Below are 17,090 nucleotides of genomic sequence, written 5' to 3'. Positions count from 1 at the left end.
CAAGCATCAGCCAGGAAAGCAGACTGAATAAGGAAAAGGTTTGTGAGAGAGTTGAAATTTAATTATATATTTTGTATCAGTAATGACTGGTAAATATAAGTTACCAAGATGGCAAGTTCAAGAGTCTAAAAAGCTGAAAAACTACAGTTCTGATATGGAAATAAGTCCATCAGGGACCAAAGACAGACAGCCCTTGCTATTACCTTGTCATGGCTGATGGGGGGAAATGGAAAACACTTTTTTCCTGTTACCAAAAAAAAATAATTTAGAAACTTGAGATCTATCTGTTGATACCAAATACTGAAGATTGCAAATGCCTAAGTTAGTACCATGCAAAGTGAACTTCAGGGGACTTCCCTTGTGAAGAAATCTTACCATAAGGACCATTACATAAGCAATCAACACAGTACACAGGAAATATTTAACATGTCATCACATTATTACATAATCCTTGGAGAGTCAAAATTAGCAAGCCTGTAACTGTTACTAAGGCTGTAACTCTCCCTTGTTTAGTGGAGGGAGAAACTGGCCTTCCAAATCTTTATTTCTCTTTACAAGGGATCAAGAGTATTGGTGAGGAAAAAAATGGATGTGTGTTAAATACCGTGCTATTAAAAGCAAAACAGAGCAAGATGTTGTAAAACATAGTTAGGGAAGCATTATTTTTATTTTGTCATCATAAAATAACATTGTTTAAAGATCACACAAATTTGATAGATCATCTTTTTTCTCCAACACTAAGCCAGCACTAGAGTTGAGAAAGGTGTTCACCCATTTCTCCGTAAATTTATACTTTTAAGTAAAATAATTTGATTCTCTAAATATGCATTTTAATTAATTATGTCACACTGTAAATATCTTGCTCCTTTGGTCAGAGATAGTAAATGAAGAATTCAAATATTTGTATCTTCAATTTTTAAAAATCCAATATACATCCTTAACCAAGGAGTATTTACGGTACACACAAGCCATAGATACAAAATACACAGTATATACATGTTTTGAAAACAAATTGGAATTTATAAAAACTCAACAGCCAAATCAAAGTAATTGAGGCACTAAATTAAAAGTAGTATCTTCTTGTCTTGATTATACAGACTATTCTGTGAACAATCAGGACCGTTTCATAAATATATATTATCTACAGAATTTGCTGTGCCAAAAAAAGCCAGCTGTGTTTAAACTCAAAAGAAAAATTGCACTTTGAGATTGTTACAGTTAGCTTCTCATTTTTTCTTCTTGAACATAGTAATATGGTCCCAGTGCTTTTGGCACAGGTATTGAGTTGTGGTTTTGCTACGCTTTGTTATAAAACACAAGGGTTTTTTATTTTGTTCATTAAAATCTGAAGAGTCCTAAACAAACCTAGAACTTTGATACAAATCTATATAGCTACAATTGCTTCATTAAATAATATACACAAATATGCTCTTCGATCTTAAAACATCTTGACAACTGGATACAAAACAGTCACTTGTATTATCTCCAGTCTCCTCAATCTTACGCATTATCAGTCTGCAAGTGACTAAAATATGGTTTCTGGCCCCATCTTAACACTAGATCACACCCCAGTGTACAAGGACAGAAAATAAATGTATAATAAAAAGATTGGATAAATTAGAAGGGGTTTCTTGGTCTTGAATTCTTCTCCAACTAGTAATGATGCAGCACTGTATGCAGCCCAAAAGACTCCGAACAGCTGAAAAAGAAGATGAACAGTCTTAGCTGACAACACGAGAAAGTCTCTCCAAATACCACAATAAAAATCAGTTCTCTCAATTTAATAATCATAATAATAATTTTGGGGGGAAGAACTCCACACACAAAAAGTCTATACCACGCATTTTCATTGAAGTTTAGACAAACAGAGCATGTTATTTTCACTGGAGACAGTTTTACTGAAGTGAGCAGCTAAGGATCTACAGTAAGTTTTCTATGTCTAAGACATACAGATATCACAAAGCAAGCTGTAAGCTGTAATCTTACACACACCAATCATTTGAAACCTCACTGTATTAAATTTCTTTCTACCTTGAGCGTCCTCAACTATTACCCCACACACGCCTTCAAGCAAAAGAGTTACTATACTTGATACTTCTTCCTACAACATACACCAGAGGGTTAAAATTAACATTTTTTATTTCAGGATTCATTTGGCTCATAAACTTTTCTTTCCTTATGGTGCCCCCACCTCAAGATAACTGAACCTCATACTCCTATTCCTCTCAGGTGCAGTGAGAAGCCGGCCAAAATACAACCTTTATCAGAGACTATATTGCTTACTAAATTGAGGTAGAACCAGCTTAAAAGACTGGTAGGAAGTAATATAAGTTATGAATATCCACTAAGTTTTATGAAGTCAGCATGCATGCTTTTCAAGAAAAAATGTCTTGAAGTTAGAGAACTTGACTCAAACTTCAAACTAACAAGATTAGAGGAAAAAGAAATCAGACATTATTATCCTCTAGCAGCACCCTGAATATTAATAAAGAAGGAAAAATACTTAAAACTGAGTGGTATGCAAAACCACTATACTCTTCTGCAAAATAACAATGGCAGACAGAATAGGACCCCAGCAAGGAACTTTTTCCACAGTTCTGTCAGAGAAGCTGAAGCCCTCGAGGGATCATGTGGCCCATTTAACAACCACTATAACAAAAAACCCAAACCAAACCAAAACCAAAAACCAAAAAACACAAAACAAAAAAAAAATTAACAAAAACAAAAACCAACCAAACAAACCACAAACCCCACCAAAACAAAACAAACAATAAACGCCAGCAAAACCCAAACAAACAAAACCACCCCAAAAACCCAACCAGAAAACCCTAACCCACCACCTCCAAATTGCACAGTTCTGATTTTGCTGCCTTACCCGAGGCTGCAGTGATGGACAGGAAGAACAATCAAGATCGTGACTGAATTCCCTAAGATACTTTAGGAAAACTGTAGCAGTTAAAGCAATTGAGGTGCACTGATTGCAACTGGAAAAGAACTGGCTGGAATTTCCCTATTTCACTTCAAGTTCCCAACTTCAGGGCTGTGAAATTTTTCCCAAGCACAGAGCCCTAAGAAGTAGTATTTGTCACAGCTTAAGTAGTTTTCGCCATATGGGGCTTGTAATGCATTTTCATACTTATGGTGCAAAGGCAAGAACCTCACAGAGATTCACCCCGTCAGTAATATAAGACTGTTAATAGTAATCAAGTAACAGAGGTTTCATTAACATATATTTATTTTCAAGTTATATATTAGTTAACTGGCCAGTTAATGATTTATTTTTTGACTATCACTTAACAGTAATTGCAAGTTATAAAATCACAAATGCAGCAATTTTTTCACTTATCATACACTTGAGTTATATTTCAATTATACTGTTTACCAGCAAGTTAGAAGGACAGAAATAACCAAACCAACAGAATAAACGCCCCAAAAGCAGACAGCTCAGCTTGTAATAGAATTTTCCCAGTTCACCTTTCCAGAAGTTCATCAGTAAGTTCAAAGGCTCCCCAAAAGCGTTTTAAGAAGTACTGGAAGTGTTCAAGAACATTATGCAGTTCTATCAGGGAACGTTGCTGGTTTCATAAAAGGTGTCCAGCAGCAGGTGGTATCGGAGACGTTATTCTCGTGCCTCACATTCCACAACCGTAAATCAGAACAACACTTACCTCCTCTGCAAAGGGTACTGAGAGTTTTGTACCGCTATACCATGGGAAGGTCTCAGAACAATGACTAATGCCATATTCATGCTAGAGCGACTAAAAATAAATTGGATGCTGGGGGAAGGGATAGGAGAGCTTATTTTCAGGTTCTCCATTCTGAGGTTTAATTATGCATCCTCCTGTCAGAATGAGAATCCTTTTTTTTTAAATGCAACTATTAGAGCATAGCAAAATACTTAAATATAAGCTAGCCTAGTAACAACAGGTGTTGTTATAGCAACAGCTCTGTATATCCCCAAGCGCTCAGGAGCATTTAAGACAAAATTCACCTTCCACCATGCTAAACAAAAGGATCACAGAGCTCACATTGTAGTTCTAAAAATTCTGACACATCGTTATGTTTTTCTGAAGAGATTATTACTTGAAGTGTTAGGAAAGTGACTTAAAATTAACTAAACAATTCTCAGTAGATGATATGAACTTACTTTTATTAGGGTAGAAACAACTTCAAATGATCCAACCACCAAAAGTACAGGTGCTATGACAATGAGGGGAAGTAGGGAATATCCTATTACACCAAGAACTTGGCCATAAGCAACCTGAAATTATCAAGCACATATAAATAAACTTTACAGTACTCAATTTTTGCCACCAAATACAATTTGATCTTGTTATAACACTGTGAATAATGATAATAATGTGTTAGGTATTCATGAAATTTCAGCTAATGGAAGCTTGCTAGTGTGAAAATTGTTTTTGTACGCTACCTCCTAGAATTAGAAATACCTTGTCTTTTTTTGTTGTTGTTTTTAGACACTGTAAATGATCCCTTTAGAAGGGAGTATTACACAGGTTAAATACGTAAATCCACCCACCCCTCATATTTTCATGTTCTGCCTTAAATAATTCTCAACTGGTACTCTCCAAGCAGTGTACATTTGGTACCTAGGAGCACAGAACTGCAACAGACCTCTCAGGTTGTCACAAGCAGCAAAAACATAATTTTCTGCATTAACATACTCATATCCATTATAAATAAATAAATACATAAAGTACATGAATGCTTTGGGTGCCAGTGGAAGACCTAGACCTTGATCCCTCTAAGGCACAGAATTCTTCTGATTTCCAGCATAAATTTATTATGACTATCTTGAACAGAGTTGTTCAAAGTATTTCCATAACTACTTTTAGCTTCAGAATGAAGTGTCTGATTTCCCTCTGCTGGAGTTCGAAATGTTCCTGGGCCCAGCTGGGCTTCTTGGATTTAACAGGAAAAATAGTGGGATATTGCAAGCACTCTCTTGTTGACAATGATCGCTCACAGCGAGCTCTGCAGACCTGTACTTTCTCCCCAGTTTATATGCTCTGATAATTTCACATTGTGAGCCACAAAACAGATTGATTTAAGGGCATCTAGATTGTGTTGACAGGCAGAAATACAATACAATGACATTTATAATAGCTTTTTCTTTCAAAACACTGTTCACACAAGAAGACTCTAGTAATTATGATTAAAAGGAAAATCTAAAAAATTCAGAGTAAATAATATAGGAAGTCTGCAACAGTAGTGCATCATTAATGCAAGATGCATAGTAAAAACATAAAAATCAATCATCACTGAATATTTAGTTCTTCATGACACAGTTCAATGCATTTTACTCTGTAAATATATTTTAAGAAGTTCTACCCTCTTGACAGTTACACTGTAGCTGTCTGTGGGCCTGGCTCAAAGTTATTTTTTGTTGTTTACCCTAAATCGCTTAGTGACTCAATTTGTAAACAACTCAAGCAGCTACTCCAACTCTGCTGGTGAAAGCAGCTGGAGGAAGGGGTGCAGGCCCAAACTTCAACTGACTTTGCAGTTGAGGAATATGCATTGGCTTTCATCCTTTAACGGGTTTGAACTGCATCAGGCTAAGGATGAAAACAAACACTGGTAGGTGCTTTACTCACAAGGCCATCACAAAACTGCTGTTAGCCCCCGCTAAAAAAAAAAAAAAAAGAAAATAAATAAAGTATGGTGCACAAACAGTGCAAAGGAGGAGAAAGGGTCCCATTTAGGCCAGTGACCAAAAAACTGAAAGCACTTGTCCCTCAAGAATGGACTTCAGTTCTGGATCACAGGAAGCTATTAGAATTTCTGGGACTCACAGTACAAACTTCCAGGTTGTTTAACGCTTCTAAGCACACCATCCATTTCACAGAAAGATTAACTGACTACTTCCATATTTTGGAGGCCAAAAACCTGAAATGTTAACTTTACACTTACCAACTGCATCCATTCTTAGCTGGCTACAAGGTCCAAAGCCAAGCACCAAGAAAACTCAACTACTGCTGAAAAATGTAACCAAGAGACTTCATATTACCTCCCTCTACATCCTTTTCCCCCAGAGGTACTTACCTCTCCTCCAAGAACTCTGGCCAGTAAAAAAATTGTCAAGGATCCAAATATCCAAATAGTTATAATCCAAGAAACAACCTGAAGAGATAAAGAACAATTCATTTATATGAATCATTTTCATTGTCAGAAAGGAAAACTCATTTCCATTAATCACTTTCACTGCAGTCAAGGATTTTATTATGCAAAACTTAATTCTGAATTGCAGCAAGAATACTTTTACTTAGTAGCACAATGCAATTTGCAAATAAAATTAAGAAGTTACATTTACAGAATCACGTTTATGGTAAATTTGGTGTACATGCAATGCACATGCAATGTGTTTTGTAAGTATTGCAATAGGAATAGGAAGTTTAGCTAAAAGTACCCTAAATGTCTTCACATCCCACCTATTACAAAATGCGGGCTCAGACAGTTGTTAATGTCAGCCCAACCAATACAAGGAGTTGGAATTTTCCTTCTTCCACCCTTAAAGATGCCACTTTATTCTTTACTCAAGGAAGACAAAGGACTTCAGTTCTCAGTGGAACTTGGTGATGATTACAACTTAGCAAAAAGCCCTAGACTCCTGGGACCCAACCTGTCATTATTTTTTCTTGCTTCTTTTATAGTTCTGCTCTTAAGCTAAAGAAGAAACCTTAAAATCATTCTCTGGCTTCAAAGTAACTTAGCTATTTTTGGAGTTGAGTCACTGGGAGAACTAGAAATGAAGCTCTCCTTTTTGAAATGCCTTTTTAGAAGGAAACAACAGTATCGGTACAGTCTCTATATTTCCAAATGTACATTTACTGAACTTAAAAAATTGAGTTAGTACTCAATTCAATATTTTGCTTAATTGAAAATTCCAGATTTCCAGAAGAATGAAATAGGGAAAAAGATAGAAAAATCACAGCACCACTTAAAAAAACCTAAATATTGGCTTTATGCTATTTGGGAAAATAGAACATGGCCTCCTTTTACTTCCTGCTTTCCTCCACTGCCTAAAAGACGAGGATGAGAACAAAGTCTCAGAGCAGGAGTGTTCCTCTCTCTCCAGGTTTACAGCCCACCATTCAGTTCACCCAGTCTAGCTGCAGTCAGTCATCCTGCTGCTAGCTGCCAGCTTTCCCTCCTCACTCATACATGGCGCTTTTGTATTCCTATGGTAAATCCACTGCTCCTAAGAAAGAGTAGACCTAGTGTTCCTGTACAGGAGGTACACCAGCTGCAGGAGGTAGCTCATCTGTCACAGCGTCAAGGAATGGCACGCACTTTGCTGAGGAGACAGGTAAGTACCCAGAAGACTTGAGTAACACAGTGGTTTAGTCTACTCACTTAAAGCCTCATAGGAACAGGATACTAAGGGTCTTTCTTAGTCAGCATTTGGTACACCATATGGAAGCCAGAGGCCTCAGAGGGAATTTTATGCCACCATTCACACAAATCCTTTAATAAGCACTTTCTGCTCATTTACATACGACTTATTGCTACACTTCATTGTATTCAAAACAACTGTAACCACACATATAAAGATTTCCAAAGCAGGATCACCTAGACTTACTTCAAATTGTTACTGTAATTGATAACACTTCTTTATTTTAACCTGAACATACAGAAAAAAGGTAACAGTGTTCATGGGGGCCAATTAAATACGCACAATGCCTCTGAATATCTACTCACCCTAGAGTTCAAAAGGAATTATGGAAAAAGTCGACTGACCAGAGGAAAGTTATTTGATTGTAACTGAGTAGGGAGGACAAAACAGCAAACGGCAGAAATGGAGATTAAATATAGCGGATAACAGCAGTGATATAGTATGAATCAATCAAGCAGCTTTATTATAGCTTAATTAAAATTCATGGCATCCAAACAAATGCTTTTCAGTAGCATTTTTTAGTAATAAAAAGTAAGTTAACAAAAGGTCACAATTAAAATGGAAAGATTCACTGTTATGACTATAAACCCATTAGCATCAATCTGGTTCCTCTAGAAACCATATCTTTCCTTTGTTTTACTGTACAAAAACAAAACCTGACATTTCACATCATGATTAAGTTATCCGTGGGCTATTTAATAAATTTCTTACTGCTGTCTTTCTACATATTAACTTGAGAAATAGCATTTGAAATGCCCTGCATTAGTATGTGAAAAAAAGGCTTTCTACGTACGTAAGAATGCAAATTACTTAGTAATCATGTCCCCAGATTTAGCTTAGGTTTCTTTTTAGGCAGAAAACTTACACCTACCTTAAACTGTCCATATAATGAAACCATTGAGAAGAAGAGCACAACTGCCAGAGGACCCCAAAAGTCTGGATTGTCTCTCACTACCTGCCTATTGAACCCAAGAGATGGCATAGGCATCAACACACATCGAATTTTGTAGTAAATATCCTTCAGATCAATGTCAAGTTCTTCCCTGAAATTGTAAAGCAGGAGAGCATTACTAAACACAGTAATGAAATAGAGCATAAAAAATCAGTGCAGGGCACACAGTAGGTTTATAGAGCGAGTCTCCTGTCACCCACAAGGCTTCCTGAAGCCACGACTAGCAAAGGAACAGTTTGTCTGCAATAAAGCAACACCATACCTTCATCCCACATTCAGTAACTGGTGTGACAGTTATTTATTTAATTACTCAAAAATAAATTACATGACTGAGAATAGAAAACATACACAACACACCCAGGCCAGGTTGGATGGGGCTCTGAGCAACCTGGTCTAGTGGAAGTTGTCCCTGCCCATGGCAGGGAGTTTGGAATTAGATAGTCTCTGAGGTCCCTTCCAACCCAAACCATTCATGATTCTAATATCCTAGTAGATTGCATTAAAACAGAGAGTCTATTTTTCTGACACACAAGAACACAACGCACTCGTACCATTGTAACTACTTAAAAGTCACAGACGTACATACACAAAAGTAGGATGTCTGTGTATTCCTACGCCAAGCAGTTTGCCACGAGCACACTTTCTATGGAAACATTTTACTTCAAATTCTACAAGAAAGAATACCATCATATTCACTAATCTTACACCACTCCAAATACATCAGGTAAAACCAACTTTTTAAAATAAAAATGGGAGTTTAACTTACTTCACCAATAGTAGTTTACAGCAGTCCAGTTTATGCCAGTTGTTTAATTTCTGGCTTGATTTCAGTACGGGCAAAAATAAATAAAAGCCACTTAAACTATCACTAAAATCTATCAACAGATCTGCTTCCTGCCACATGCTCTCTGCAAGCAACTATAAATGGATCAGGAGACTACTCTGCCCAGGAGACTCTTTAACAGTAGATCTTGCCCTGATTGTCGTAGCATCATGGGAAGGAATCAGACTTTCCAAGTAAGGGGTAATACACTTCTTTATGTGCTGAACCTCAGTCATGATTGAGGAGCTCTGAAGAGTTGCAAGACACTTCTAGAAGATATCCTGCTCTACATTTAAGAGCACAGTGAAGAAAAACGCAGAATCGTATCCTAAGTTAGGTTGGACTTATGATCTCAGAGGTCTTTTCCAACCTAGTTGATTCTGTAATTCTGTGAAGTCCATTTATGAAGGTTTTGTACAAGGCTTTGATTTTTGTTTTTTTCATCTCAGAAAAGCTGAAGTGAGAAATAAATGCAAATACATGGTTCATCACACTTTGTCTTTATTTATTTATTTATTTATTTAATATTAAATAGTGCTCATTGAGTCTCTCAAGGTGATTTTTGGATTCCTATTACTGAAGCTACTTCAGAACTGGTAACAAGCATTCTCCTCTCTGAATCTAAGGAGTAGACTAGAAGCATCTATTTTCCTCCAATTATCTAAAAAGGATGTAGAATTCCTATACTTTGAAGACTGTGTAACACAAATATTTGCTGTCTGGAAATAATTCTTTGTCATTTTCTAGGGCTTCTGACAGTTTCTTATGTGAATGAACTGTCTTTTCCATGAAGCTGACATCTACCTCACCTAAGAGGGTAGCTGTAAGAGGAAACAAGTGTCTGGAGCAAGGATGCCCAATGAGAAAGTAAAAAAGAATAATCTTGCTTTACTGAACAAAACATTTGCACTGTAGCACCACGTGGGTGAACTTTCCCTAGCTGGCTGCTGTTCTTTCTAGCCTTAGTAGGATTCAGATTGCAAGACTTCATTATGACACATGTTCTGGGACTAATCAAAACGGCATAAACTGCATAAAACTGCATAAAAACTGCTTCATGATCGTTTACCTGTTGTGTTCTCCTCACTTGCAGCAATCAGCAGCTTAGAACACCTAGTTTTCTTTAAATCATAAAAGACAGAATTCATATGTTGTCACCTCAATACACGAGTCTGTTTCTTAATTAAAAGCTAGAGGTTTACGAAACAGACTGATTCACACAAGGAGCTATTTCCCCACACTCTAAACTGAAGTACTTCTCAAGTAGCAGCGTCGTTATTAAGCTCTCCAGACATCCTTTCTCTCCCAACACTCTCACCTGAGTTCTCCAAAGTACTCTCTGTCTCACTTCAATTTTGTAAAGCATCATTATGTTTAATTCACACAGAAAAACACCGAGACACTGAGAATGAAGTTGCTTAGGTGCAGAACAAGGACTAAGACCCGGGCTGCCTGACTGTGCAGCGTAGTAATTTTAAGACACAAACTTTCTTCAGCCAATCACACTCCTGTGTACAGAACAAAGGATGCAGAGATTTTCAGTTTCAAGGACACTGTCTTTCAACGCTAGCATCCTTTTAATCTAGCTTTACAATAAAAGGCAGCATCAAAGATTATAAAGTTTGTGCTACCTTGGTTCCAGCATCCCTACTACAACCTTGATTCACAATGCTTTTGCTTCAGAGTAACTGACAGAATTGGCTTAGATTTACTTGAGAGGAATCTTTCCACAGGACTGTCTTTGATTCTTTGACAGTATTAAGAAACTTGCAACGAGAGTGCAAAAAATAGAAAGAATACAATCTCATTTTTTCAAACCATTCAGGATCAACAGATAAAAGCAGAGAACCTATAAAAGCTTTATACTTATAGAGATTAATAAAATGTGGGTTTACCTCCTCCTTCCTTCCTCCCTGACAGTGAATAACAAGCCTCTCTCTTACACTAAAAATAAAACTCATAGTGAGAAACATAATGTTTTCATTCCTGCACCAGAAAACATTCATTAGTCAATTCTGTCACATAGAATTCTAGTTACAGCAAAAGGCTGTGGGACAACGAGAGGCTACAAGTCCATTGTTTTTCCTACAGAGCTAATAAAGATAGATACCCCAAAATAATTACAACATACAGGAGTGGCTTGTTATCTTCTGGGTCATCATCTTCCACTTCCAGAAGCCAGCCATACCCTCTCTGTCTTAGGAATGTAGTTGCAGTAGATTCTTTGATGAATTCTCCTCCAAGATTTAACTTAACATCTGGAGTTGTTATGGAGCCACTCAGATCTTGGAGAAAAAGGGAGAGAAATATAGATCTTTTTATGTCTTGCCAAAAGCCATTTGATTTCAAAAGTACTGGAAGATAAACAACAGACGTACAAAGCTACATGTGCTGGTCATCACTATGAAATATTCAAAGTCATAGAATAAAATTATACTTTAACAGATACCTGATTAGAAAGCATACTCGTGGTTTTAATGCAATAGTACCATTGTTGAGTTAGGTCTCAAATCACCAGGCTTTAGCTTTTAGATGGGACTCTTGTTTTATGACACAGTGTTGTGGTATGACAGAAAGGCTTCCACTTGTGCTGCATCATTAAGTGTTTAAAGGCACAAAAGGAAGTAACTAATAGTCTCAACAAGCTGTAAGTTGTGGATTATTTTTTCTGACCATTTTCTACCTCCTTTGGAGCACACTTTTGCATAGTGGCATTGTTACAGTCAAAAGAACTCTGTTCCTATGCGAAATTTTTCACAACAGGAATACCCTTGAAGATGTCTTCATTTGTAGCATGCCCTTAATACAGCTGAAAATGTTAGAGAAAGAATACTGTCAGGGATCCTTAGGCTCCAGCCAATAAGAAATACAAGGAGTTCTCTTCAATATGCTATGATCTTGCTCTGCCACAGTACTAAACAAAACAGAGGGCAATTTATCTATGTTCTGGTTGTGCCAAAATCGCCAATAAATACTAATTTTGTTTGCTTGTTTTATTCAGTTATATACAGATGAAAAATACAAAATAGTATCAGAAAATAAATGAAATTATTGAAGAAGGAAAAAATTCATGAGGGGAATAATTATTCCTTTAGGATACCATGGATTTCCATTATCCAAACAGAAACATGATAATTTTTTGTACAAAGCTTATCACAAACATATTGAGAGGCAGAAACTCCCTTCTCATACAACAACTTTTCACCTCATGACAGAAAATCTTTTTTTGCCTTTCCATTGTTGTGTTTTTCAAATTTAAAAGTTCCTCAGCACAAATTTCCCAAAACACCCAGCTATCTAGCAAGTTCTTCTGAAACATGTACTCACAGAGGTAAGTCGGGCCACAGTTGCACATTACATTTGTGACATCTTCTTTAAAAATGCAACACAGTTTTATAGAAACAAAATTTGTATAGTGACAGAATCTCACACAGTCTTCAGCCATCATGTCTTAAGTGTTCACTGATCACTCAATATCTCAATTAATTAATCAATCAGAATTCTCATTCCCAAATCAGCTTGATAGGTCACTCAAGCTTATATTTAAGCTTCTCCAAAAATGGTTTTCAATCATTTCATAATCATGAGAGTTCTCACCAGACTCAGGCAAAACCTTTCTCTACTGTTTACAGAGGGAGGACAAAAAGAAGTCTTAATGGCTGGGCATCAAGGTAGAGGAAGCCTCAGCAGTTTTCTCTTGTCACTGGGACCCTTTTGTCATTTAAAAATATTTGTTTCTTCTAACACTTCTTTGCAAGGAGACATTCTTGCTCTCTGTGCATAAATGCAGCTGTCTAACTAAGCACATACAACATCCAAACAGCCATGTATTTCTCCTTTCTCAGGGACAGCTAACAATCCATCCTGAGGAAGGGAAACTCCAACACTAACCTTATTTACCAAGACTCCTTTTAGCAGTCAATGATCAGTGGATACCTGCAAGCACACTTTTGAACTGTGAAACCTATTAACATGATCTTAAGTCTGTTTTGCAAGACATGAAGCTGCAGAAACCAAGGGGGGGGAAAACTGGTCACCTCCTCTTGTATTATCTGCTTTGAATGAGCTGGTTAATGGTGGGAACTGGGCACTGCCAAGAACTGAGGGCTCTGATGCTTCCTAGTGGGTGATGCACCTTCTGGGTGCCTTCACTCCTGCTGTCTCAGGCTCAGCACCACAGAAGCAAAACTTAAGTCCCTCAGATGCCTCATTTCAATCACACACTGTGGAAAACCAGCTTTCAAAACAGTCTTGGCTCTTAATTTTGAAAAAAACAGTAAAAGAGGCAAAACCACAAACAGTATGTTCTTCATACTGTATCTGTGCACTTAATTGAGAACACCTCTCCAGCATTCTTTCTGACAGCTCCTGCCTCTCATGGAAATAAAACGGGGAGACAAAACAGTTTATTTTTTTTTTATTTTTTCCATATGGATCAAGATTTAGAAAACAAAAATCAGAGTGTAACATGCAGTACTTTAGTTTTGTAATTTCAAGTTGTTTAACTTTGCTTATGTCTTCCTTTGCTGTGGTAGGTATGTGCAGCACTTTGTGGACAGGACTACACTTGAACAGGCAGGAGATCACACCTTGCTTGTGTTCACAAGGAACACAGAGCCCAGTCAGATTCAACACAACCTACCAGAAAGGTGGTCATACTTGCTTGGGTTCAGCATTGCCCAACAAATACTTCCAAGGGGAAAGCAGAGATATTTGGATGCTTTTTCAGGCCAAGGTGAAGCAGAAGAAAAAACAAACCAAGCAAAAAACCAAAACAGCAGCAAAAAAGAAAAAACCCAGCAGCCACGACTGTAACTGTCGATTTGTATTTCTCTTCAGAAGGACTGGGAAATGCAGCAAAGAACAGGTATTTTACAGTAATTCTTCCACTTCAGCCATTCTTTTCCAGGGTGGGACACATGAGTAAGGATTTAAATGATTCCCTAGTCATAACTGTATGAGTAACTAAATACATACACAAAAGCAGAATGCTTGTTGTTTAAATAGGGAGAGCACAAAAGATCACTCTCCACCAAAATAAGTTTGCACAGTGTTGACTCCTGATCGTTCAGTTTTGGAGTACATGGCATCCTGGTGCACCACTGCTATTTGTGCAGCAGTTCGGCAGCGGGCCGCACTTCACCCCCTAAATTAGACACAAGGCTTCTTTTTCTCCCTCATGACTGTGCTGAAACGAGACACGACGCAGACGCCTCGGCACAGCATTACAGCAAACGCGAACACAGGACACCATCTCCGACAGACATCGGAGTGATTTTCCAGCAAGGCGGGAGGAGCGGTCAGTGACAGCGCTGGCCACGGCTGTGTCGGGTCCGGGCACAACCTCGGGCCCGGCCCTGGGAGGAGGCGACTCGCGGGGCCGGCTGTGCCACGCCGGAGCTGCCGCGACGCGCAGGACACGACAGCGGCACCCGCCGCAGCGGCCCGAGGGCAGCGGCCACCGCGGCCACCCCGCTCCGCCTCCAGCCACGACACCAACCCCGGGGGCGGCAGCGAGGAGGGCAGGGAAGGCCCCTCCTGCCCCGGCGGCCCGGCAGCCCCCCGCCGACCCGCGGCCCCGCCGAGCCCTTCTCTCGGGGCAGCGAGCGAGGCCCGGCCCGCGGCCCCCCGCTCACCTTCGGCGTCCGCCGACGAGACGAAGGTGAAGTCCCCGCTGCTGGGCGCGTAGAGCGGCGGCTGCTGAGCGCCCGGGGGCTGCATCTCCCCGCCCTCCGCGGGGGCTGCGGGGCCGGTGAGGGCGGCGAGGGGCGAGCGGGCACGGGGGCCTGGGGCCTCCCGGGTCCCTCCTCCTCCTGCGGCGGCGGCGGCGGCGGCGGCACCGAGCCCAGGGCGCAGCCGCCTCACGGGGCGACAACAAGCGGCGCCGCCCCTGCCATTGGCTGCTCGCAAGGCTCGCCCGCCTCGTCGGCGGGGATCCAGCGCTCACCGCATCCGCCTGTCCCGGGCAGTGAGGTCACTTCCACCCCGGTGTGAGGCTGCTCCTGATGGGACGGCACACCGCGGTTTCCGCCCTCTCTCACTTCCTTCCTTTCCTTCCCTTTCTTCCTTTTCTTCCTTTTCTTCCTTCCCTCCTTGCTTCCTTCCTTCCTTCCCTTCCTTCCTTCCCTCCTTGCTTCCTTCTCTCCTTGCTTCCTTCCTTCCTTCCTTCCTTCCTTCCTTCCTTCCCTCCTCCCCCCTGGTGACACTGGATCCGTCCCTGGGGCCGTGCAGAGCCTCCTGGGCAACGCACGGATGCAGTGGTGGGATAATGGCTTCATGCCCTCACAGAGTCCCAGAATGGGTAAGTTTGGAAGGGACCACAGTGGGACATCTGGTTCAACCTCCCTGCTCAAGCAGGATCTCCTAGACCAGACTGCACAGAATTGTGCAATACCTGTCTGTTGCACTGCTTGGTCACTCACACAGTAAAGAAGTTCTTCGTCATGTTCAGGGGGAACTTCCTTTGCATCTATTTCTGCCCATTTCCCCTGGTCCTGTTGATTGGCAGCACTGACGAGAGCCTGGCTCTATCCTTTTGACACCCTCCCTTCGGATACTTACAGACATTGATGAGATCCCCCCTCAGTTGTCTCTTCTCAAGCCTGAACAGGCACAGCTGCCTCAGCCTTTTCTTGTAAAAGAGATGCTCCAGTGCCCCAGTCATTTCATTGCCCTCTGCTGGACCCAGTCCAGGAGCTCCATATCTCCCTTATATTGAGGATCCCAGAACTGGTCACAGCACTCCAGATGTGCCTCACCAGGGCTGAGTAGAGGGGCAGGATCACCTTCCTCAACCTGCTGGCAATTCTCTTCCTAATGCACCCTAGGACACCATTGGCCTTCTTGTCCATAAGGGCACACTGCTGGCTCATAGACAGCTTGTCCACGAGGATCCCCATGTCCTTCTCTACAGAGCTGCTTTCCAGTAGGTTGTCCCCCAGCCTGATGCAGGGGGTGATTTCTCACCAGGTGCAGGAGTCTGCATTTGCCACCTCACCACCGTCCACAGCAGTTTTCCCTGAAGTAGCAGAGGAAAAATCATGTATAATTGTATGTAACTTATTTGTAAATTTAAAACTGTCTTGATAGTACAAAATGCCCCTCCAGATCAGATTTTCCCCTTAAAATGTTGAACAAACAAGACATATGGTAAGAGCACCTCATTTTGTTGTGGAACTTCTTTGTTGCAAGACCTTTGCAAAGGTTTCTTTCAGTTTCTAACATCTCTTCCTCTTTACTCAATTACAGCGAGCCTGTCAGTGTTCAAGGAGCTTTGGGATGATACTCTTAGACATATGGTTTATTTGTAGGTGATCCTTCAAGGAGGAGCAAGTTGGACTTGATCATCCATATGGATCCCTTCCAACTTGAGATATTCGGTTGTATTTACCTACACTGTTAGGAGTGTACTGTTTCCTGCTATTTCTGGGGTGTCTTAGATGCTTTTGGAAACTGTGCCATCCAGAGGATACCAGACACTTCTGTTATTGGACAAATTTAGACTCATGAAATCACAGGATCATGGAATCATTTAGATTGGAAAAGACCCTTAAGATCAAGTCTACTCATTAACTTAACACTACTAAGTCCACCGCTAAACCATGTCCCTAAGTGCCACATCTACACAGTTCTTGGACACTTCAGGGACACTCCACCATGTCCATAGGCATCTTGTTCCAATGCCCAACCACCCTTTCAGTGAAGACATTCTTCCTAGCAGCCAATCTAAATTTCTGCTGCAGCAACTTGAGGCCATTTCCTCTTGTCCTGTCACTTGGTGCCTGTGAGAAGAGGCTGACCTCCACCTCACTACAACCTCCTTTCACATAGTTGTTGAGAGCAATCAAGTCCCCCCGAAGCCTCCCTTTCTCCAACTAAACAGTCCGGGCTCCATGAACTGC

The 17,090-nt window shown here is 40.3% G+C and overlaps 1 protein-coding gene across 1 annotated transcript; it reads right to left on the bottom strand.

The window, feature by feature from the left end:
* Positions 1–638: 638 nt before the first annotated feature.
* On the bottom strand, positions 639–15,102 carry YIPF4 (Yip1 domain family member 4). The gene is made up of 6 exons (XM_027898869.1): positions 14,826–15,102; positions 11,321–11,474; positions 8,286–8,457; positions 6,064–6,141; positions 4,148–4,261; positions 639–1,699 (listed from the first exon to the last, which is right to left on the bottom strand). The coding sequence occupies exons 1-6, from the start codon at positions 14,908–14,910 to the stop codon at positions 1,562–1,564; spliced, it is 741 nt and encodes a 246-aa protein (XP_027754670.1). The 5' UTR covers positions 14,911–15,102; the 3' UTR covers positions 639–1,561.
* Between the last annotated feature and the right edge of the window lie 1,988 nt (positions 15,103–17,090).

The sequence above is a fragment of the Empidonax traillii genome, unplaced genomic scaffold, assembly GCF_003031625.1.
Source record: "Empidonax traillii isolate 1590-97213 ecotype Southwest subspecies unplaced genomic scaffold, ASM303162v1 scaffold626:size867168, whole genome shotgun sequence".
Lineage (NCBI taxonomy): Eukaryota > Metazoa > Chordata > Aves > Passeriformes > Tyrannidae > Empidonax > Empidonax traillii.
The sequence above is the reverse complement of the archived record's forward strand: the minus strand, read 5'-3'. Positions and strand labels throughout refer to the sequence as shown.

Bases quoted from the DNA above. Each gene is read 5' to 3' on its own strand.
- YIPF4 (XM_027898869.1), bottom strand. From the start codon at position 14,910: ATGCAGCCCCCGGGCGCTCAGCAGCCGCCGCTCTACGCGCCCAGCAGC. The intron at 11,475-14,825 runs GTGAGCGGGGGG...TTTTTCTCCAAG, and splicing joins CTCGTCGGCGGACGCCGAAG to ATCTGAGTGGCTCCATAACA. The intron at 6,142-8,285 runs GTAGGTGTAAGT...TTATCTCTTCAG, and splicing joins CATTATATGGACAGTTTAAG to GTTGTTTCTTGGATTATAAC.